This window comes from Urocitellus parryii, chromosome 5 (genome assembly GCF_045843805.1).
Source record: "Urocitellus parryii isolate mUroPar1 chromosome 5, mUroPar1.hap1, whole genome shotgun sequence".
NCBI classification, from domain to species: Eukaryota; Metazoa; Chordata; class Mammalia; order Rodentia; family Sciuridae; genus Urocitellus; species Urocitellus parryii.
The window spans coordinates 164159405-164175024 of NC_135535.1; the positions used below are offsets into that span (position 1 = coordinate 164159405).

The 15620-nt window shown below is 50.6% G+C and overlaps 1 protein-coding gene across 13 annotated transcripts in view; it reads right to left on the minus strand.

Annotated features, from left to right (window-relative positions):
- The window catches only part of Kcnma1 (potassium calcium-activated channel subfamily M alpha 1), a 717716-nt gene that overhangs the window by 499054 nt on the left and 203042 nt on the right, over positions 1-15620 (minus strand). For all 13 annotated transcript variants that reach the window (XM_077798516.1, XM_077798515.1, XM_077798514.1 and 10 more), the window contains exon 2: positions 10814-10975. In XM_077798516.1, coding sequence (XP_077654642.1) covers positions 10814-10975 — 162 coding nt within the window. The remainder of the gene's footprint in view (positions 1-10813; positions 10976-15620) is intronic.

Below are 15620 nucleotides of genomic sequence, written 5' to 3' on the forward strand. Positions count from 1 at the left end.
CCCAGACCTTCCTGGGAAAGATAGAACTCAGAGGCAAACAAACACAGCAGGTTTCAGCAGCTGCCAGGGACCCAGGAGCCTCTGTCCCCTGAAATGCCACCTTCTTGAGATTCTACCTGATTCAAGCTATTGTTAGTATAAATGAAGACAATCTGAAGAAGCGTACCATGGAGTCTTCTCATCCTCTCCCCTGTTTCCCTTAGGACAGTGGCTTCATCAACAATCCCAAAAAGGGCTGGGACACACAAAAAGGGAATGAGAAATTTAGTCTTTTTGCTCACATAGTCTGGGGACCATTCCAGTTTGGGGAAGGGGATGTGGCTTCTCCATCTTTCTGACTCACCTGCCAGATCCTCTGTTTCTCATCCTTGAAGAAAAGCCAGTATGCCCTGTCCATCTGCTTTCAGGATGAACCCACCTCCAATAAACAAGAAATGCCCAGAGGTCTGCTGGCCCCAGGGAGAGGGACACCCAGGTTTAAAGGTAACCTCCAATGCCCAAGGACACAGCTGTGCCCTTGCAGGCTGGCGTGCTGAGACCCAGGCTGCCCTCAGAGGCTCCCGGCCACAACCTTCACTTTTCCTTCCATGTCAGCACAAGGCCAATTTCATGAACTAAAATTAACTGGATGAGCAAAACGATAGCCCTGGTGCTTAAGAGGCTGGGGTGGGTGCATTTAATTGAGTTTTCAAGTGTCCTAATTCCCTAAGACAGAGCAGTGACTGTCATGTCCCAGTTCTCTCACTACTCAAACAGGAGAGGATACTTCTTACAAAATTTTTAGGGCAAATGATGGCTTTCTATTGGTTGTTTCCCTGAAATTGTTGTTTTTCTGGGAAAAAAAAAAAAGCCTTATTCTGGACCCAGACCCTAAAAATGGGGCTTTTAGTGCACCAAATTGGGATGTTCAGGGCCCTCAGGCACGAGTCCGTCTGCCTCCTCCTAAACATAGCCTAGAAAACTAAACTTGGCAGCATCAGCCTGTGTGTGGTCCCAAGTGTGACTTTCCAGGCACGTGCTTCCCGGCAACAACAGAAGCTGATGGCTGTCATCGTCTTCGTCGCTATTTTTGAGTCTCCCTGCTAAACAAACTTTATCACAGCTGAAACGGAGGTTCTTAGGAGAGTCTCAGCCCACCAAGATATTTTTCTGACAGACAGTGCTAAGCCATTAGCATCCTCGAGAGACCTTGCAGAGAAAGCTAAGTATGTAAGAAAACTACCAGCCCAGCGTGGTGAGCGCCAATATGTTCCATTTCCTGCAGGGGGCGCCAGTTTTTACTGGCGGGAGGAGAGGAAGGCTAGTTAACATTAATCATACACACATAATTTACTGAGGCTCCTAGGATCCAGCAGCAGGAATGCACAGGATATGAGACCAGGATTAGAAGACTCCTAGGCCTGTTCAAAGCACTGATGGATAGGTCATAAGCTCTGATTTATCACTAATCTCTCTTCCAGACTCCTCACCACCCCAAAGCATTCTAGAAAATACAAGTATGACATTTTCACTTTCAACACTTTGCATGACTGCACTTTGCAGAGTTTGCAGTAAGAACCAACAGGTGTCTGACAGGCTCAAAGGAGATGTCTCAAATGCACAGGACAGTCTGAGTCTTTGTCTACTGGTGGTAGCACACACTCTCCCATCTCCTCCTAACAGATTTGTGCTTATTACCTGCCAAGAAGGATGTTAAACACACCTCCCCATAGAGCAGTAGTAGCACGCCCTCTGAAACCAGCCTGTCTCTGCCTTGTCAGCCTCACTCCACATCCCAGGGAGGACTGGGTGGGTGCAGAGACCACGGTGAGCTCAATTGACCCTCTTTCCACAAGACTCATCTGTCATCCTGCCAAAGTGTTTCCTATGACACATGTGCCCACAATGTACAGCTCTAGGGAAAGCCCAGCCCCACTCTGGCCCTGGCCAGCTCAGAGAGGCTACATGAAGTGAGAATTTCCTGGCCCATTTGACAGTGGTGAGTCAGACTGGCATGAGCCCACCATAGCAGGGATGGGACCTGGGTGAGCCTGATGAAGGGCACACACAGAGCAAACATCACCAACTGGCTGGACACCAATCACTGCCTGCCCAGGCCACCCAGAGCCTTTCAAATGGCCATGCCCAGAGTTCTTTGGAACTCAGGGTGGAAGTCAAGTTTGGTGACGTCGGAGGGCCGCTGTCTCTCTGCCCAGGAAAGTATTTCTTCTCCACCCATTTCCCTGTGGGTCTCCACAGGAGCCCGCTCCTCCATGACATGGTGCCTGGGCTCACCCAGCCATGAGAAAAATCCTAGTAGTCAACACTTCTTAAGCACTAACAGTCCACAGGCACCATTCTAAACATTTCACCAACTTATGAACTCCTCACCATAACAGTAAGAGGCAGCGCCTGTTATTATCCCCATTTTGCAGATGAGGAAACTGAAGCATCAAGGATGAAGCAACTGGGCAGGATGAAAGTCCCAGAGAGGACGCCATCTGGCGGTGCCGCCCTGCTGCAGCACGCATAGCAGCCTCTGTGTGCCAAGAAGCAAGCTGCTCCTTCCCCAGGATGGATGGCTGTCCCAGAAGAGAGGAGAAGCAGGAACTGGAGACTTATGGGGTGCAGAGGGCTTCGCCTAGCTTCCTTGTAGGTTTCAATTAAGTAAGAGACAGAGAGGAGGAGCCAGATGGGAGCAGGAGCCCAAGTTCAGATGATGCTATGTGGCAAAAGTCAGGGCTCATCCTTCCTGGTCCAACAGAGGAAGCCTACCTGGCCTGCTCAATGCAAAGCATCTGGCAATGTTCTGTCTTCTAAGGTACCACTGATGATGTGCTACCTTGGAAACAGACATGGACTGAACCAATGGATAAATGGATATACATGGATAGATGGACAGATAAGATGGAAGGACAAAGCAAGGATACACCCTCAACTGGACACCCCAGAGGAGAGGAGTGACAGTAGCACAAGCCCTTTCCAGGGGGACCCAGAGGCCCCATAAGCCAGATACTGATGGCCAGTATGAAGCAGGCTGCTCCTAGTCCAGAAGCTATTCCTCCCTCCACAGCTACTGATCTCGGAAACTTCATTTTTGCAACAGCCTTGATTCCTCAAGGTGGGAGGAGCCAACATATCAGCTAGAAATATTAACAGCTGCTCTTTGCGGGGGGGGGGGGGGGGAAATGGGCAATGCATGCACAATGCAGGCTTGGGCAGGGGTGCTCTATGGCAAAGACTAGACCCTCTGAGCTGCTGGGACCTGTGGCTTGGGGACTAAAGGAGGGAAGGCAGGTGGATGCAGAGATTTGACCCTGTTACAAAATTCTCAGAAACACTGCTCAATATCGGGAAGTGGAATGTGATCAGCCCGTAAGCTGAGGCCACCTGAGAACCTGCTATGAACAGTGGAGGGCCTGCTGTCTCTGGCCTCTGTCTCCTCATCTCTACCACAGGACTTAGTTGAACTTGTGGAAGTAAATTCCAGCCTATTCCTGTGAGAATAGGCTAGATATCATTCCCCTTGAGCCTGGGTAACTTGGGGAGCAGGCCCTATCCACCACTTAGGGAGAAGAATCTGCAGTCACAGAGGGGGTGGCAGGCTTTTTCTCTATGGGGCCAGATGGTAATTATTTTAGGCTGGTGGGTGTCTTGGGCTGTGGATACTACTCAACTTGCGTTGTGGTGAGTTACGCAAGCAGCCATGGAAGGTATGCAAATGAGCGAGCATGGCTGGAGTCCAATAAAATTTTGTTTATGGACACTGAAATTTGAATTTCAGATAATTTTCACATGTGATCAAATATTCTTCTTCTGATTTTTTTTAAACCACTAAAAAAAAAAAAAGCCCGTGAAAAACATTTTTAGTCACAAATAGTATAAAAGAGGCAGGGAGCCATGTGGGCCCCCTGGGCTGCACCCCATTGATCCTTGAGCTAGTTAATTGCCCCCACACACACCAACAGGTGTTCCCTGGGGAAAGAAACCCATGGTGACATGAGAATGGGAATTGCTGGGCAAACAAAACCTTTACACTGTCCTGCTGCAGGACTTCTGTGAGCACTTATATACTGATGGGCATGGGCCAGGGGCAAGGGGCAACAGAGAGGAGGCGCGGAGAACCGAAGTCTGCTCATTCTGAAGCATTTCCTGATGGAGTTCACTGCAGCCTAATTAAAGTAATGAGGACAGAGTCTGGCCAGCTGTCAGCAGCTGCACCACCAGACATGACCCTGCCCCTTTTTGAACGTCTCTAGCCACCAGCTGCTCACTACCTGTCCAGGACAGCCTCCATGCCACCGCTTCCCCGACTGGTGTCATCCCCCCCTGAGTGAGTGATGCTGGGTCACAAATAACAAACTCATGCAAATCTTAGTGCATCTTTCATCAGATATGAGCAAAATTTTATGTTTAATAAAATAAAACCTAATATACCTTCTTTGACTTCTTGACTAATAGCCAACATATGAACCCCATATCTACACACAGGATAAAACATAGAGCCATTTTTAAGTCCTGATAGGGAACGACCAAGTGGCTCCTCTGAGTCAGTGCCTTCCTTTAGGGTGTTAACTCAAATAAAAACTCAACTCCCAAATGACACAAAGAGCAGGACACACCTGCCCATGACTGGGGCATTCTTACCCCCCCCCCAAAAAAAACTATAATCCTATGAAACCTCTGGTCTTTCTGTTCCATAGAGGATTTTCAGATAATATAAGAAATGTACATAGAATTGCCAAAACCATTTTAAAAAAAAAAAAAAATCTCACTGATGAGAAGAAGAGAGTGAAGTGGAAATGTGATTCGTGTGTCAATTTACCACCAGACAGCACTGTAAACGAAAAGGAAAGATTGCTAATGAGAAATGCCACCAGCGCAGGAGCCACCTCACAGGAGAAATGACTGCAATGAATGTCACATATTTGATTAAGCATGTGCCCACATGTACCTCCATATGGCTCAACGGGTCCAATTTCACGTGCAAACAGCACAGCAGTGAATGCACAGCTACTTAACATTATTAAACCAACAGGATTATTCCTATTTGAAAGATATATTGATACATATTTCCTTTAGGACCCTGGGAGATAAGAATAAAATGGTTCAGACTATGCACATAGTGTTAATGCAAAATGCTACACATGCGACATATTTAGAAAGATAAAGGGAGAGACTGGTGTTTTCCTTCTCTTTATGTTGATAAATCATCCCCCCAAACATTAAAGCAAGTAGCAAATGTTTTCAGTCCTGTGAAATTAGGCATGTATGTTTCCTGGAGCAACATTCAAATGTAGCCCAGGAAAGTAACTAAACACAGTGATTCTAAAGGCTCCCTCAAGGAGCCAGTAGGTGAGACCAGCCTTTGAAGAGAAGTAAAAAACAGTGAATCTATCAAGGGGTTGAGGCAAAGTCTAGCCAGGACAGATATGGCTCACACCTTGAGATGAGGCTGTCCTTAACCACAAGACAGTCTTCCTGGAGAGAGAGTGGCTCTGAGATCAACATGGAAATGAACATGTATATTCAGAAACTAGGTGCTGATGGAGATGGTGCGTGTATTTGTGCCTGTGTTTACCTGTGTGGGTCCACAGCTTTCCCCTTTACAAGCAAGTTCTCTAGTACTATCATTCTTGTGATAATCTTTAAAAAAATTCCCTCCTCTCTCAGCCCCTACCTTTCAATATCTTTATAAAATAAGGGGGGAAAACTGAACGAAGAGTCTGCACACTCTGGCTTATGGAACAAATCTGGCCCACCACCTATTTCTCGAAATAAAGTTTTATTAGAACACAGTCACACTGTAGCTGTTTGTGGTTGCTTTCAAACCACAATGTCAGATTCTGTAGTCATTAGAGTCTCTGTGATTCAGGAGGCCTAAACTATTCGCTACAGAAAATGTTGATGATTTGGTTTTTGAGTCTCCAAAGTACAAACTGCACAAAAGCCTACCCCATGTGTTTCTTGCCCTCTGTACCATCTCATTCTTAGAAAGGTTTAGTTTGGTTCACAGAACTGGATAGAGCATATAACCACATGCATGTAAATTTCAAATAGGAGTGTTAGGAAATCAGGGCAATGCAGAGATGAGAGAAGAGACGGAGGAAAGCAGGGGCAATGTGAATGCACAGCACAAAAGCACCAAGATGCCCTTACTTTTCCAGGGGCCACCAACTTGGCTCCCAGCAACCACCACAGGAAGAGACATAGTCCCTATTCTAATTCAGAATGTTTACTGGATGTTCACCAAGAGGTCCATGATGATCTCTGGTGCAAAGAACTATTTATTCTATGAGTGTTTGCACAAAATGCATCAGGTGAATTGTAATGAAGCAAGATCTCAACAACCTCCAAGCTGTTGGGAGAAACTCTGGTGACACTGACACATGAATTCAAAGTCTTCCATTGTGGGTCAACTCCATATCCTAAAGTAGAAAAACCCAGAAATTCTATGACATTCCAAAGTTCCAAAATAAGCACATACTATCCTAAAGATGTCCACCAGTAACTGCTGGGGACTGGTTCCAGAAGCTCCTGTGGATACCCAACTCCACAGATGCTCAAGTACCTTGTTTAAATGGTATAGCACTTGCACATGACCCCCACACATCCACTCTGCCCCATATGCTTTCAATCATCCTAGATTACATGTGATACATAATGCAATGCAAATGCTATGAAAAAAAGTCACTCTACAGTATTATTTAGAAAATGACAACAGGAAAAAAGATAGTATACATTCGGTATAGATGCAGTTTTCTTCCTATGGTTTTTGTTTTGTTTTTTAATGCTGGGGATTGAACTTAGGGGCGCCTAACCACTGAGCCACATCCACAGCCTTTTTTACATTTTATTTAGAGACGGGTCTTGCTGAGTTTCTTAGAACCTCGCTAAGTTGCTGAGGCTGGCTTTGAACTCGTGATCCTCCTGCTTCAGCCTCCCTAGCCTCTGGGATATACCACACGCCTGGCCTTCCTCACTATTTTTCATACATGTCCGCTAAAATTCATGGATATGGAATTTGTGGACATGGAGACCAATAGAACTTTTATTATCAGAAAACAAATGTTCTGTAAAATAAAGAAAATAAAGGAAGCAACACCCTTGATAGCCTGGTACTTCTTTGATGTAAAATCTGCCTGCGCCAAGGCAAGATTCCATCCATCCCAGCCTAGCTGTTCCTGTGCGGCTAAGCTGGGGCCAGGGTGAGACGAGGCACAGTGGCTATTCTGAGACCTGTAGCCCGGGAAGGGGGTGGGGGGAATTTCATCACTTTGGTGATGAGGCTCCAGGTGCTGACTATAAAAAGCCCTGGTGAATGGCGATGATAATTTGTCATCTTTTAAATGGAGTGCCACAACTTTACATCTAGTTCAGCAACATGAGTAATCCCCAGCCTGGAGCCCTGATGCTCACTGCTTTAGGCCCCGTGCCTAGCACAAAGCCCGGTGCAGGTCTGAAGTCCACATTCATCCAATGACTGACGTGCCTGTCTAAGAGATGCTGTGGATATTCTGGGGTTGTCCTGGCAAATTCTTCCCCAGCTGGGTCTCACCTATAATGTCCCAGCTCTCACCTGTGATAATCAGGTGAGAACAGGGGCCCAGACCTGGGCACGGAGCTCCTGGGTGTGCGTCAAGGAAAAGACATTAAAGATTGAAAAGGAAAATTCTGAACAGCCAGGTGTCTCCTCTTGCTCTGGTCCCATCGTGGCAGGGATAAACATTTGGACAGCTCAAGACAAACACAGCTCGGGGTTCCTAACAGGCAGCATGGCTTCCTCTTGTGTGCAGTGACTTTGGCATGAAGTGTGTTCTGTGTGCAAGCAAGACCCTGCCTCCCCTACAGGCCTAGTCTTAGGCAGCTACCTCCTGGAACTCGAGATCCTGATGGCTGCGGCAGGCCTGCTCTGCTCTGAGGGCCCAGCAGCCCTGGCAGGACATTCTCAAGGGGACCTTCAGAAAGCATCTTCAGCTGGCATCTTGGGAAGCCATAGGCAAGGGAGCCAGGGCAGACCTGCTTCTACATGCAAATGTTAAGAGGGTCAGGCCAAGTGGCCTGAGGACCCAGTTGGCACCACGGGGGTAACGTCAAAATGTCACAGCCAAAGCAACAGCTGTCAGTGGCTTGGCAAAGAAAAGGCATTACCTTCAGCTGAAGGCACAGCAGGCTGGGAGTCTGGAGGCCCAGAGTCACCAGGCTGGCTCCGTCACCTTTGGCAAGTCAAGGGCCTTCCCATGCTTTGGTTTTCTCGGTTGTAAAAGAGAGATGGGTTCCTGGGGAAGGCTGGCTTGCTTCCTCGTGAGGAGCCCCCGTCACCCAGCAGCAGGGCAGGAAATGCAGGATGAGTAAAATGACACAGCATGCCCCATCACAAGAGGCTCTCAAAGATGAGATGGGCAGCACAGCAGTCACATCGAGGGGGCTATGGGGTGTGCGTGGCACCAGGAATCCCACATGCACCACATCACCCCCATCTGCAACTCGGTGTTGGGTAAGGCCTTGCCTCTCAGGAGCCACGGCCGTCCCCCTCCCTGCGTTCTCCCTGACACAGGGCTCACTACCCTCACCTGTCCTAAGACCTCCAACTTCCGCCTTCTCCCTAGGTCTGTCCGTATCCACCTACTGTCCATATAACAACCCCTCACGGTACCTCTCCCTCAAAATCTCATCTTTTATACCCAGCCCAAATTCTCCAGCTTGGCCTTCAAAGACCTGACAGGCTGTCTCCAGTCCCCTTCCTGATCTTTCTTGCTCTCGAATGCCCTTGTGTTCGTGGCCTTGGGTCTCCCGGGTGGGGTCCCTTCTTCCTGCAATGTGCCAGGCTCCCCTTTGCTCCCGCCGCTTGCTCACTGTGGAAGGATTTCCTCTCTTTTGACTTTCAGGATCCTAACTCTCCTCTCAAAGCTCCATTCCTGAGCTTTCCATCTCACTCTGTATTCTTCTCAGCTTCTGGATCCCCGGAGAGGTCCTTGTTTTTGAGCTTTAAGGATCTTCTGGGGTATCTTCTGGACCACCAAGTGTGTGCCTGGTTCATTTAACTGGGAGGCCTCCTCCCTGCCCCCTCCTACAGCCTCCCCGATACACGAGCACTCACACGCAGCCTGGACTCCACATCTCTCCCCAGGCACTCTTTCGGCCATGGCTATGCACGGTGCAGTAGAATCAGGGTCATTCCCTGTATCCCACAGGACTGAGAAGACGCTTGACCCAGAGTCAGAACTTGGTAACTCTTGGCTCCTGCTGATGAAGACAATGAGCACTAACTATGAGGGTCACACGTGAGGAGGCAGTGTCCCACTGCACCACCATGCCACCTTCCCTTCTGTGTCTGCCATCGCCGTGTGCATTCAGGGCACTGCCCACTCAACCTTGGTATCTCCCGAGCAAACTTCACTCACACACCAGCTCAGAGGAGCTATGGAGCCTTCGCCCAGGAACCAGAAGGGAGGATGCCGATGGCCACACAGTTCAGCCAACAGGAAGCACCTGCACGTCCTCAATGGACACGCTCTCCCCTAGGCCTCCCTGCTCTGTCTTCCTCCTGCAGTGACTGACCTCGCCGGCTTTTCTCTCCTCCTCCAAAACCTCAGCCTTGCATCTCTCCTCTTCCTGACCCGTCCTCCGTGGGTCTCTATCAGCCACGACTTTACAGCCAGAAACCTGACAGTGGCTCCAGCAGTTCCTGGGGCCCTGTCCCCCAGGGAGGCCGTCTGGCCAGCCTTCTTTGGATTCCTGGAGCAGGGAGTTCAACATCTCCTCCAAAGGCCTGTGAGGGGTTTATCCCAAACACAACGCAGAACTCCCCCCAAGAAAGATGAGTGAAAGTCTTGCCCCCTCGCTCCGTCCACAATCACCTCCTCCCTGAGACTCTGCCGAGAATCACCGAGGTCATAAGACCCTTTCCCAGCATCCCTGGCTGATCTTGGATCTCTGAGCCTCACTCTGGGCCCAGGAAGGGTGGCCCCACACCAAACAGCTTTAGAGTCACAGTGAGAAGTCACCCCGAAGGCATCGTCCTCGGGTAAACTCCCGACCCAGAGCAGACTCAAGAAAACCAGTGATCAGGGCAACGACAGCCAGGAGGCCCCTGTTGCGGAGCCTGGGCCTGGCAGTGGTGGCCGTCTCGTCCCTGAGTGCCCAGGTATTCTGTCACTCTAAACCCGTCCCACCCATGATCCTCCCCTGTAACCAGGGGCTCACGAGACCCATCAACAAAGCCGAGCTCTGTACCAGCAGATCAGAGAGAAGCAGGACTCGCTGCAGAAGGGCCTCTTTGGCATCTGAACTAAGGGCACGTGGGCAGTGCTCCAAGCACAAGGGCCGTGGGCAGCTTCAGCATGACCATGACCATGAGTGTCCACCACGGGCAGGATCCAGTTCACACAATGCCTAATAAGACACTGCCCCCAAAGGGGCTCACTTCACTGCCCAGCCGCCAAAGGACAGCAGTGACATCCCCAGAAGGCCACATGCTCACACACATACACACACACAGCACCCTGGACCCTGGGTGTACAGGTCCTCCATAGGCACCTGGCATGGGTTTCTTGGCCCCACTTTGTTCTAAGATGGTCCAGGTGTGTGTATATGTGTGCGTGTGCGTGTGTGTGTGTGCGTGTATGTGTGTGTGTGCGCCTGTGTGTACATCTCTTCTGCAAGCAGATAAACTTAAAAGTGTGCCCTCCAATGGGCTCCCAGCCCAGGCTCTGCAAATCCCTCCCAGGCCACCAGCTTAGCTGGAGGAGGCCCAGCAGGACACCACGTCTCATAAACAGAGCCATCAAGGCCACAGGCGAGGCCTCCTGGCGTGGGGAGGCCGCAGACTCACCAGGACTCTGCCGGTCAGCGTCTGGGCGGATATCATCACCCCAGCCCAGTCCTTCACGGAGGTCATCCAGCCGACCTCGGCTGCCACCGCCTCCTCTTTCTCGTCCACTGGCTTGAGAGTGCCATCAGCCTGGCTGGAGCCATTGTTAATCTTCTGGGCCTCCTGGCAACAGAGAGAAGGAGAGTTGAGACCTAGAGAACAACTGGATTTCAATACACCCCTTCCCACAAGGAATCGAAGCCCAAGGGTGGCCCCCGCTGAGGTGGGGAGGAGGGGTGGGCGAGCGCTTCGACTTTGTAACAATCAGTTTTTAAAACGTCTTTTCTCAGCCAGTGCGCCGTGGCACACGCCTGTAATCCCAGCAGCTCAGGAGGCTGGGACAGGAGGATCACAAGTTCAAAGCCAGCTTCAGCAACAGCGAGGCACTAAGCAACTCAGTGAGACCCTGTCTCTAAATACAATACAAAATAGAGCTGGGGATGTAGCTCAGTGGCTGAGTGCCCCTGAGTTCAATCCCTGGTACCCCAAAAATAAATAAATAAAAGTTTTTCCTTTTAAAATTCCTTTGCAAATGAGACATTATTCTCTGTCCATTTTAAAGAGAAAAGCCCCCAAGCTCAGGAGGGAAAGCAACCTGTCCAGGGTCCCAGGGCGGTGGGAGAGGATGTGGTCAGTACACCATGGTGCTCACCGCCCAGTCTTTGTGACCCTTGCACACTATTACACTCACTTTCTTTTAAAGACATTCCCATCTCTTCCTCTCCAACTGCGTGATTCAAAAGGGACTAATGGCCTCACACTGGTTCAGTCAGTCCATTCTATTCTCCTGGTAATAGTGTCTGGGCCAGGGTTGGTCATGTGACCCATGCTCACCCAATACAACTCAAACCGGGAAAATTTGCTGGAGAGAGTAGAAAAAAGCAATCCTTCTGTGAGAATAAAGCCATTGTGGGAGGAAAGTAGAAGCTATAGGATATCAGTGTCATCACTTGAATACCTGGATCCAGCTAGGCCTGAAATCCATACCAGACCTTTTCAGTTTAGGAGAGAATAAATTTCCCTTTACAGCTTAAAAAGTTCCTTAAGATTAAAAAGGCTGACTTTATCAGATGACTGAACTCCACACAAGGTTCTTGATTATACAAGTTTGCACACAATATGCTCTCTGCTGGAACACTTTTCTCCCATAAATGCTTGGGGCTTGCTCCCTCATCTCCTCAAGTGCTTATATACCCCTTCTCAGTGAAGTCTTTTCTGGCTACCTTTTTAAATTGCAAGTCTTTCCTTCTATGGCACTTTTCTGCTTGATTTTTCCACCCAGCACTTAAAACCCCTAATTCACTGTACAATCCACTTGCTATTTCATTTACTGTCAGCCCCTCCTCCCCCACTGCCGTGGCCCCAGTGCCTAACAGAGTCCCTGGCACAAAGCTGGTTCCATAAGCATAAAGGAATGAGTGAAATGTGTATCAGCCCTTCATCATCTGTACAACCTGGGCTGGGGCTGCCAGACTTAAAACAAAAAAACAGGGCATCCAGTTAAATTTGAATTTCAGATAAACAATAATATTTTCAGTTTAAGTAGGTCCCAAATATTGCATGGGACATACTTGCACCAAACTTTATTATTTATCAAATTTGCAAACGTAACTGGACGCACACTGAAACACCCACAGAGATTATGACTGCCATGACGATGTGTGGAAAGAAGACAGCCAGCAAATTATATTCATCGTTTAAAACCCTGGAGTTGATTTTCCAAAGCAAATCCTTGGGCCTTGAAATATGGGGAGTATCAGAGGCAGAGGTGAAACTCTCTGCATGGGAGGACCTGGGGCCAAGTGAGGCCAGGGGAGCCCAGAGGCTGGTGGAGAGGCCGGTGGGGAGGTGCTGAATGAGGCAGCCCAGGGCTCGGGCACAGCAGGCAGGAAGCTGCTCCTGATGGTGCTTCTCCCCTCTGGCCGCCCTGGCTGGGGCCAGCTGGGGATGGGAGAAGCTGCACAGAAGGCTGACATTTGCTTCCAAGTGTGTCAGGCCCCAAGGACTAGAACAAACCCAGCAGGAGCCTGGAAGGGGAGGCTGCTGGGTGGGCATCTTTGAAGGCCACTTGCTGACTGGCATGGCATCAAGCCTCTCCTAGGCCAGTCTTAGTGGTCCCAGTCTGTGAGGCTCAGCCCCATGAGGCTGAACAGGTGGGTCTCCAGGAAGGAGGGAGGTCGCATCCAGGGGCAGCCATAGTCACCAAAGGTGCAAACCCAGAGGGCAAATCCAGCTCTCGTGACTCTGTGGGACCTCCCCTGTAAGGGACAATCCTGTCCACTCCACAGGCACTGGGGTTACACAGCACCCAACGGCACATCATACATGCTCAACCTGTTGGTCCCACCACCCCTCCCCTACCCACTCCTGGACCCTGCAGAGGGGTGGCTGTCCACCTTGAGCTGGCACCTGGGGCCTGGGGAGGGCCTGTGAAACACAGGGGGCTGGCCACGCCGGAACTGTGCTTCTACCCAGTTCCCAGGCAGTGCCCATCCGCTGACCTGGGGGCCCCATTCGGGGGAACCACACCCTGACCATCCTGGCAGTGCCCGAGGAGCCCTGCCCTGATCTGAAATGGGACATGATGGTGCCCAGCTGTCTCCTGGCCTTTTCCTTCCTCGGGAGCCTCCTGCTTCATTCAGAGCTGGACAGCTGGGGGGAGAAGGCCCTCAGAGCAAGGCCCTGTGCTTCCCCCCGAGTAAGGCCCACAGGGGTGTGTCTTAACTGCTTCCTGCTGCCACTGGGGACTGGAGGGCCAGCTCTCTGCTCCTGGACTACGGCTCCATGGCCACCTCTGGGGGAGGGAACTCCAGGAACAGCCCAGAAGGCGGGAGGCCGGATGCATCAATAATCCCTGGTGCGGGAGGCAGATAGTGCGATTTTGTGCAATTTTGTGCGATTTTGCAGCCCTCTCACCTATTGTTTTACAAGGCATTCATTATTTTAATTACTTCATGGTCGGCAAGGAAAACAGACTGAAGGGAGATAATGCCCTTGTTATTATTTGCTTACACTAGATGTTTCCAGCTTAATTACCACGTGGGGGAGCCAGGATGGGGGAGGCGCCGTGGGGAGATCTGGGGAGCAGAACCAAGGCCCTGCCAGCGGCCAGTACCCAGCCAGAGGCCTCCCCACCACCGACCTACTCTGCCCTAAGCACCTGCAGCAAGTGTCATGACCCCGTGCACCAGAGAAAAGCGGGCAGAGGCCTGGAAGGGTCAAGTGACCCGGCTGGGGACATACAGGAGAGAGGAGGGTGCTGGGGCAGAGCCCATTAGAATGTAATGGCCACCATTTATCAAGTCAGAACAGGGCACCAACAATTAGTTGTTTCCTGTGCATGCCCTCGTGTAAACCTTATAATAATTCCACAGGCAGGTGAAGGCGAGCTATCCCCATTTTACAGATAACTGAAAGTAGGTGACTCAGGAGACAGAGCCTGAGAGCTTCAGCTGGAGGCAGGGAGCCCACGGGGGATGCATTCTGCTCTGTCACTGACCGTCTGGGTCCCCTGGCTCTCACTGTGTAAAATGGGGAGATGCACACCACTCCCAGGGAGGCGTTGGGAATTTTTCTTTTTTCTTTTTTTTTCAATAACAGGGATGGAACCAGGGGTGCTTAACCACTGAGCCACATCCCCAGCCCTATCTATTTTTCATTTGATTCAGGGTCTTTCTCATCACTAAATTGATGATGAGGCTGGATTTGAACTTGCCATCCTCCTACCTCCATCTCCTGAGCCTCTGGGATTACAGGCAATTACAGCCTCCACTGGGAGTGTCAAAGGAGGTAGGTGATGTTCAGTGCATGCGCAGGGCTCCACATAAAGTAGCTACAGCTGCAACAACATGTCACCTGGTTGAAACGGGTGCTTCCTGGGGTGGTCTGTTGACCCCACATCAGCTGGGGCTCTGGATGGGACACTGAGTGAACCCTTACTAAACCTTTACAGAATGGAGGTAAACAAGTGTAGCTTCTCGAGGTGGTTTCCCTCCAACTAAGCACTTGGCCCCTGGAGGAAGTGCCCTGGGTTCTAGAGAAAGGACATCCCCCACCCAAGACAACTCCGAGGGGGCCAGAGCCAAGGGCCTCTTCCATCCTTTATGGCTCTAAGTTCCATCGGACCAGCCTCTGATGTCTGAGATGGGGAGACCTAGGGCCAGAGTGAGTCCAGTACTCCACTCTCCCTGCGTTCCCACCACACATTGCTTCAGAAGGGAACAGGGCCATGAGTACCCAGCCATCCCAAACCTCCCACTGCCCACTGCAGAGGAAGACCGGCCACCACCCAGGGAGGACCTCTGAGCATGGGCAGACTGCTCCAGTGTCAGCCAGGAAATCACCCTGGGTACAGGTCCACGGGTGTGCACGTGTGTGAGAGTATATAAGGGAGAAAGACTCTGCTGGCCACATGCCCTAGCTGCCCCAGTCTCAAGAGGACAGCCACCAGATCCTTAGAAATAGGTGAAAGGACGCTTTGGGGGTAGGGAGAAGAAAATAGAGGGAGTGAACAGTAGAGAAAAAACATGAAGGTTTTGGGCAGTGGTGCAGGCAGGCAGGGGACTAGGCCAGAATGCAAAGATCTCGCTGGAACTTTCACCAGAGACCCCAGTCCCAGCCCTGGGAGGACCTCTGAGAAAGGAGCTCAGCAAGCTGGGAGGCCCCTCTGTAGCCGTCACTCAGCTGCTGCCCCCAGCCCTGCCCCTCCCTGCAGAGACAAGCTGCAGCTGTCTCCTGGACCTGGATCCAGGCTCAGTGACCAGAACAG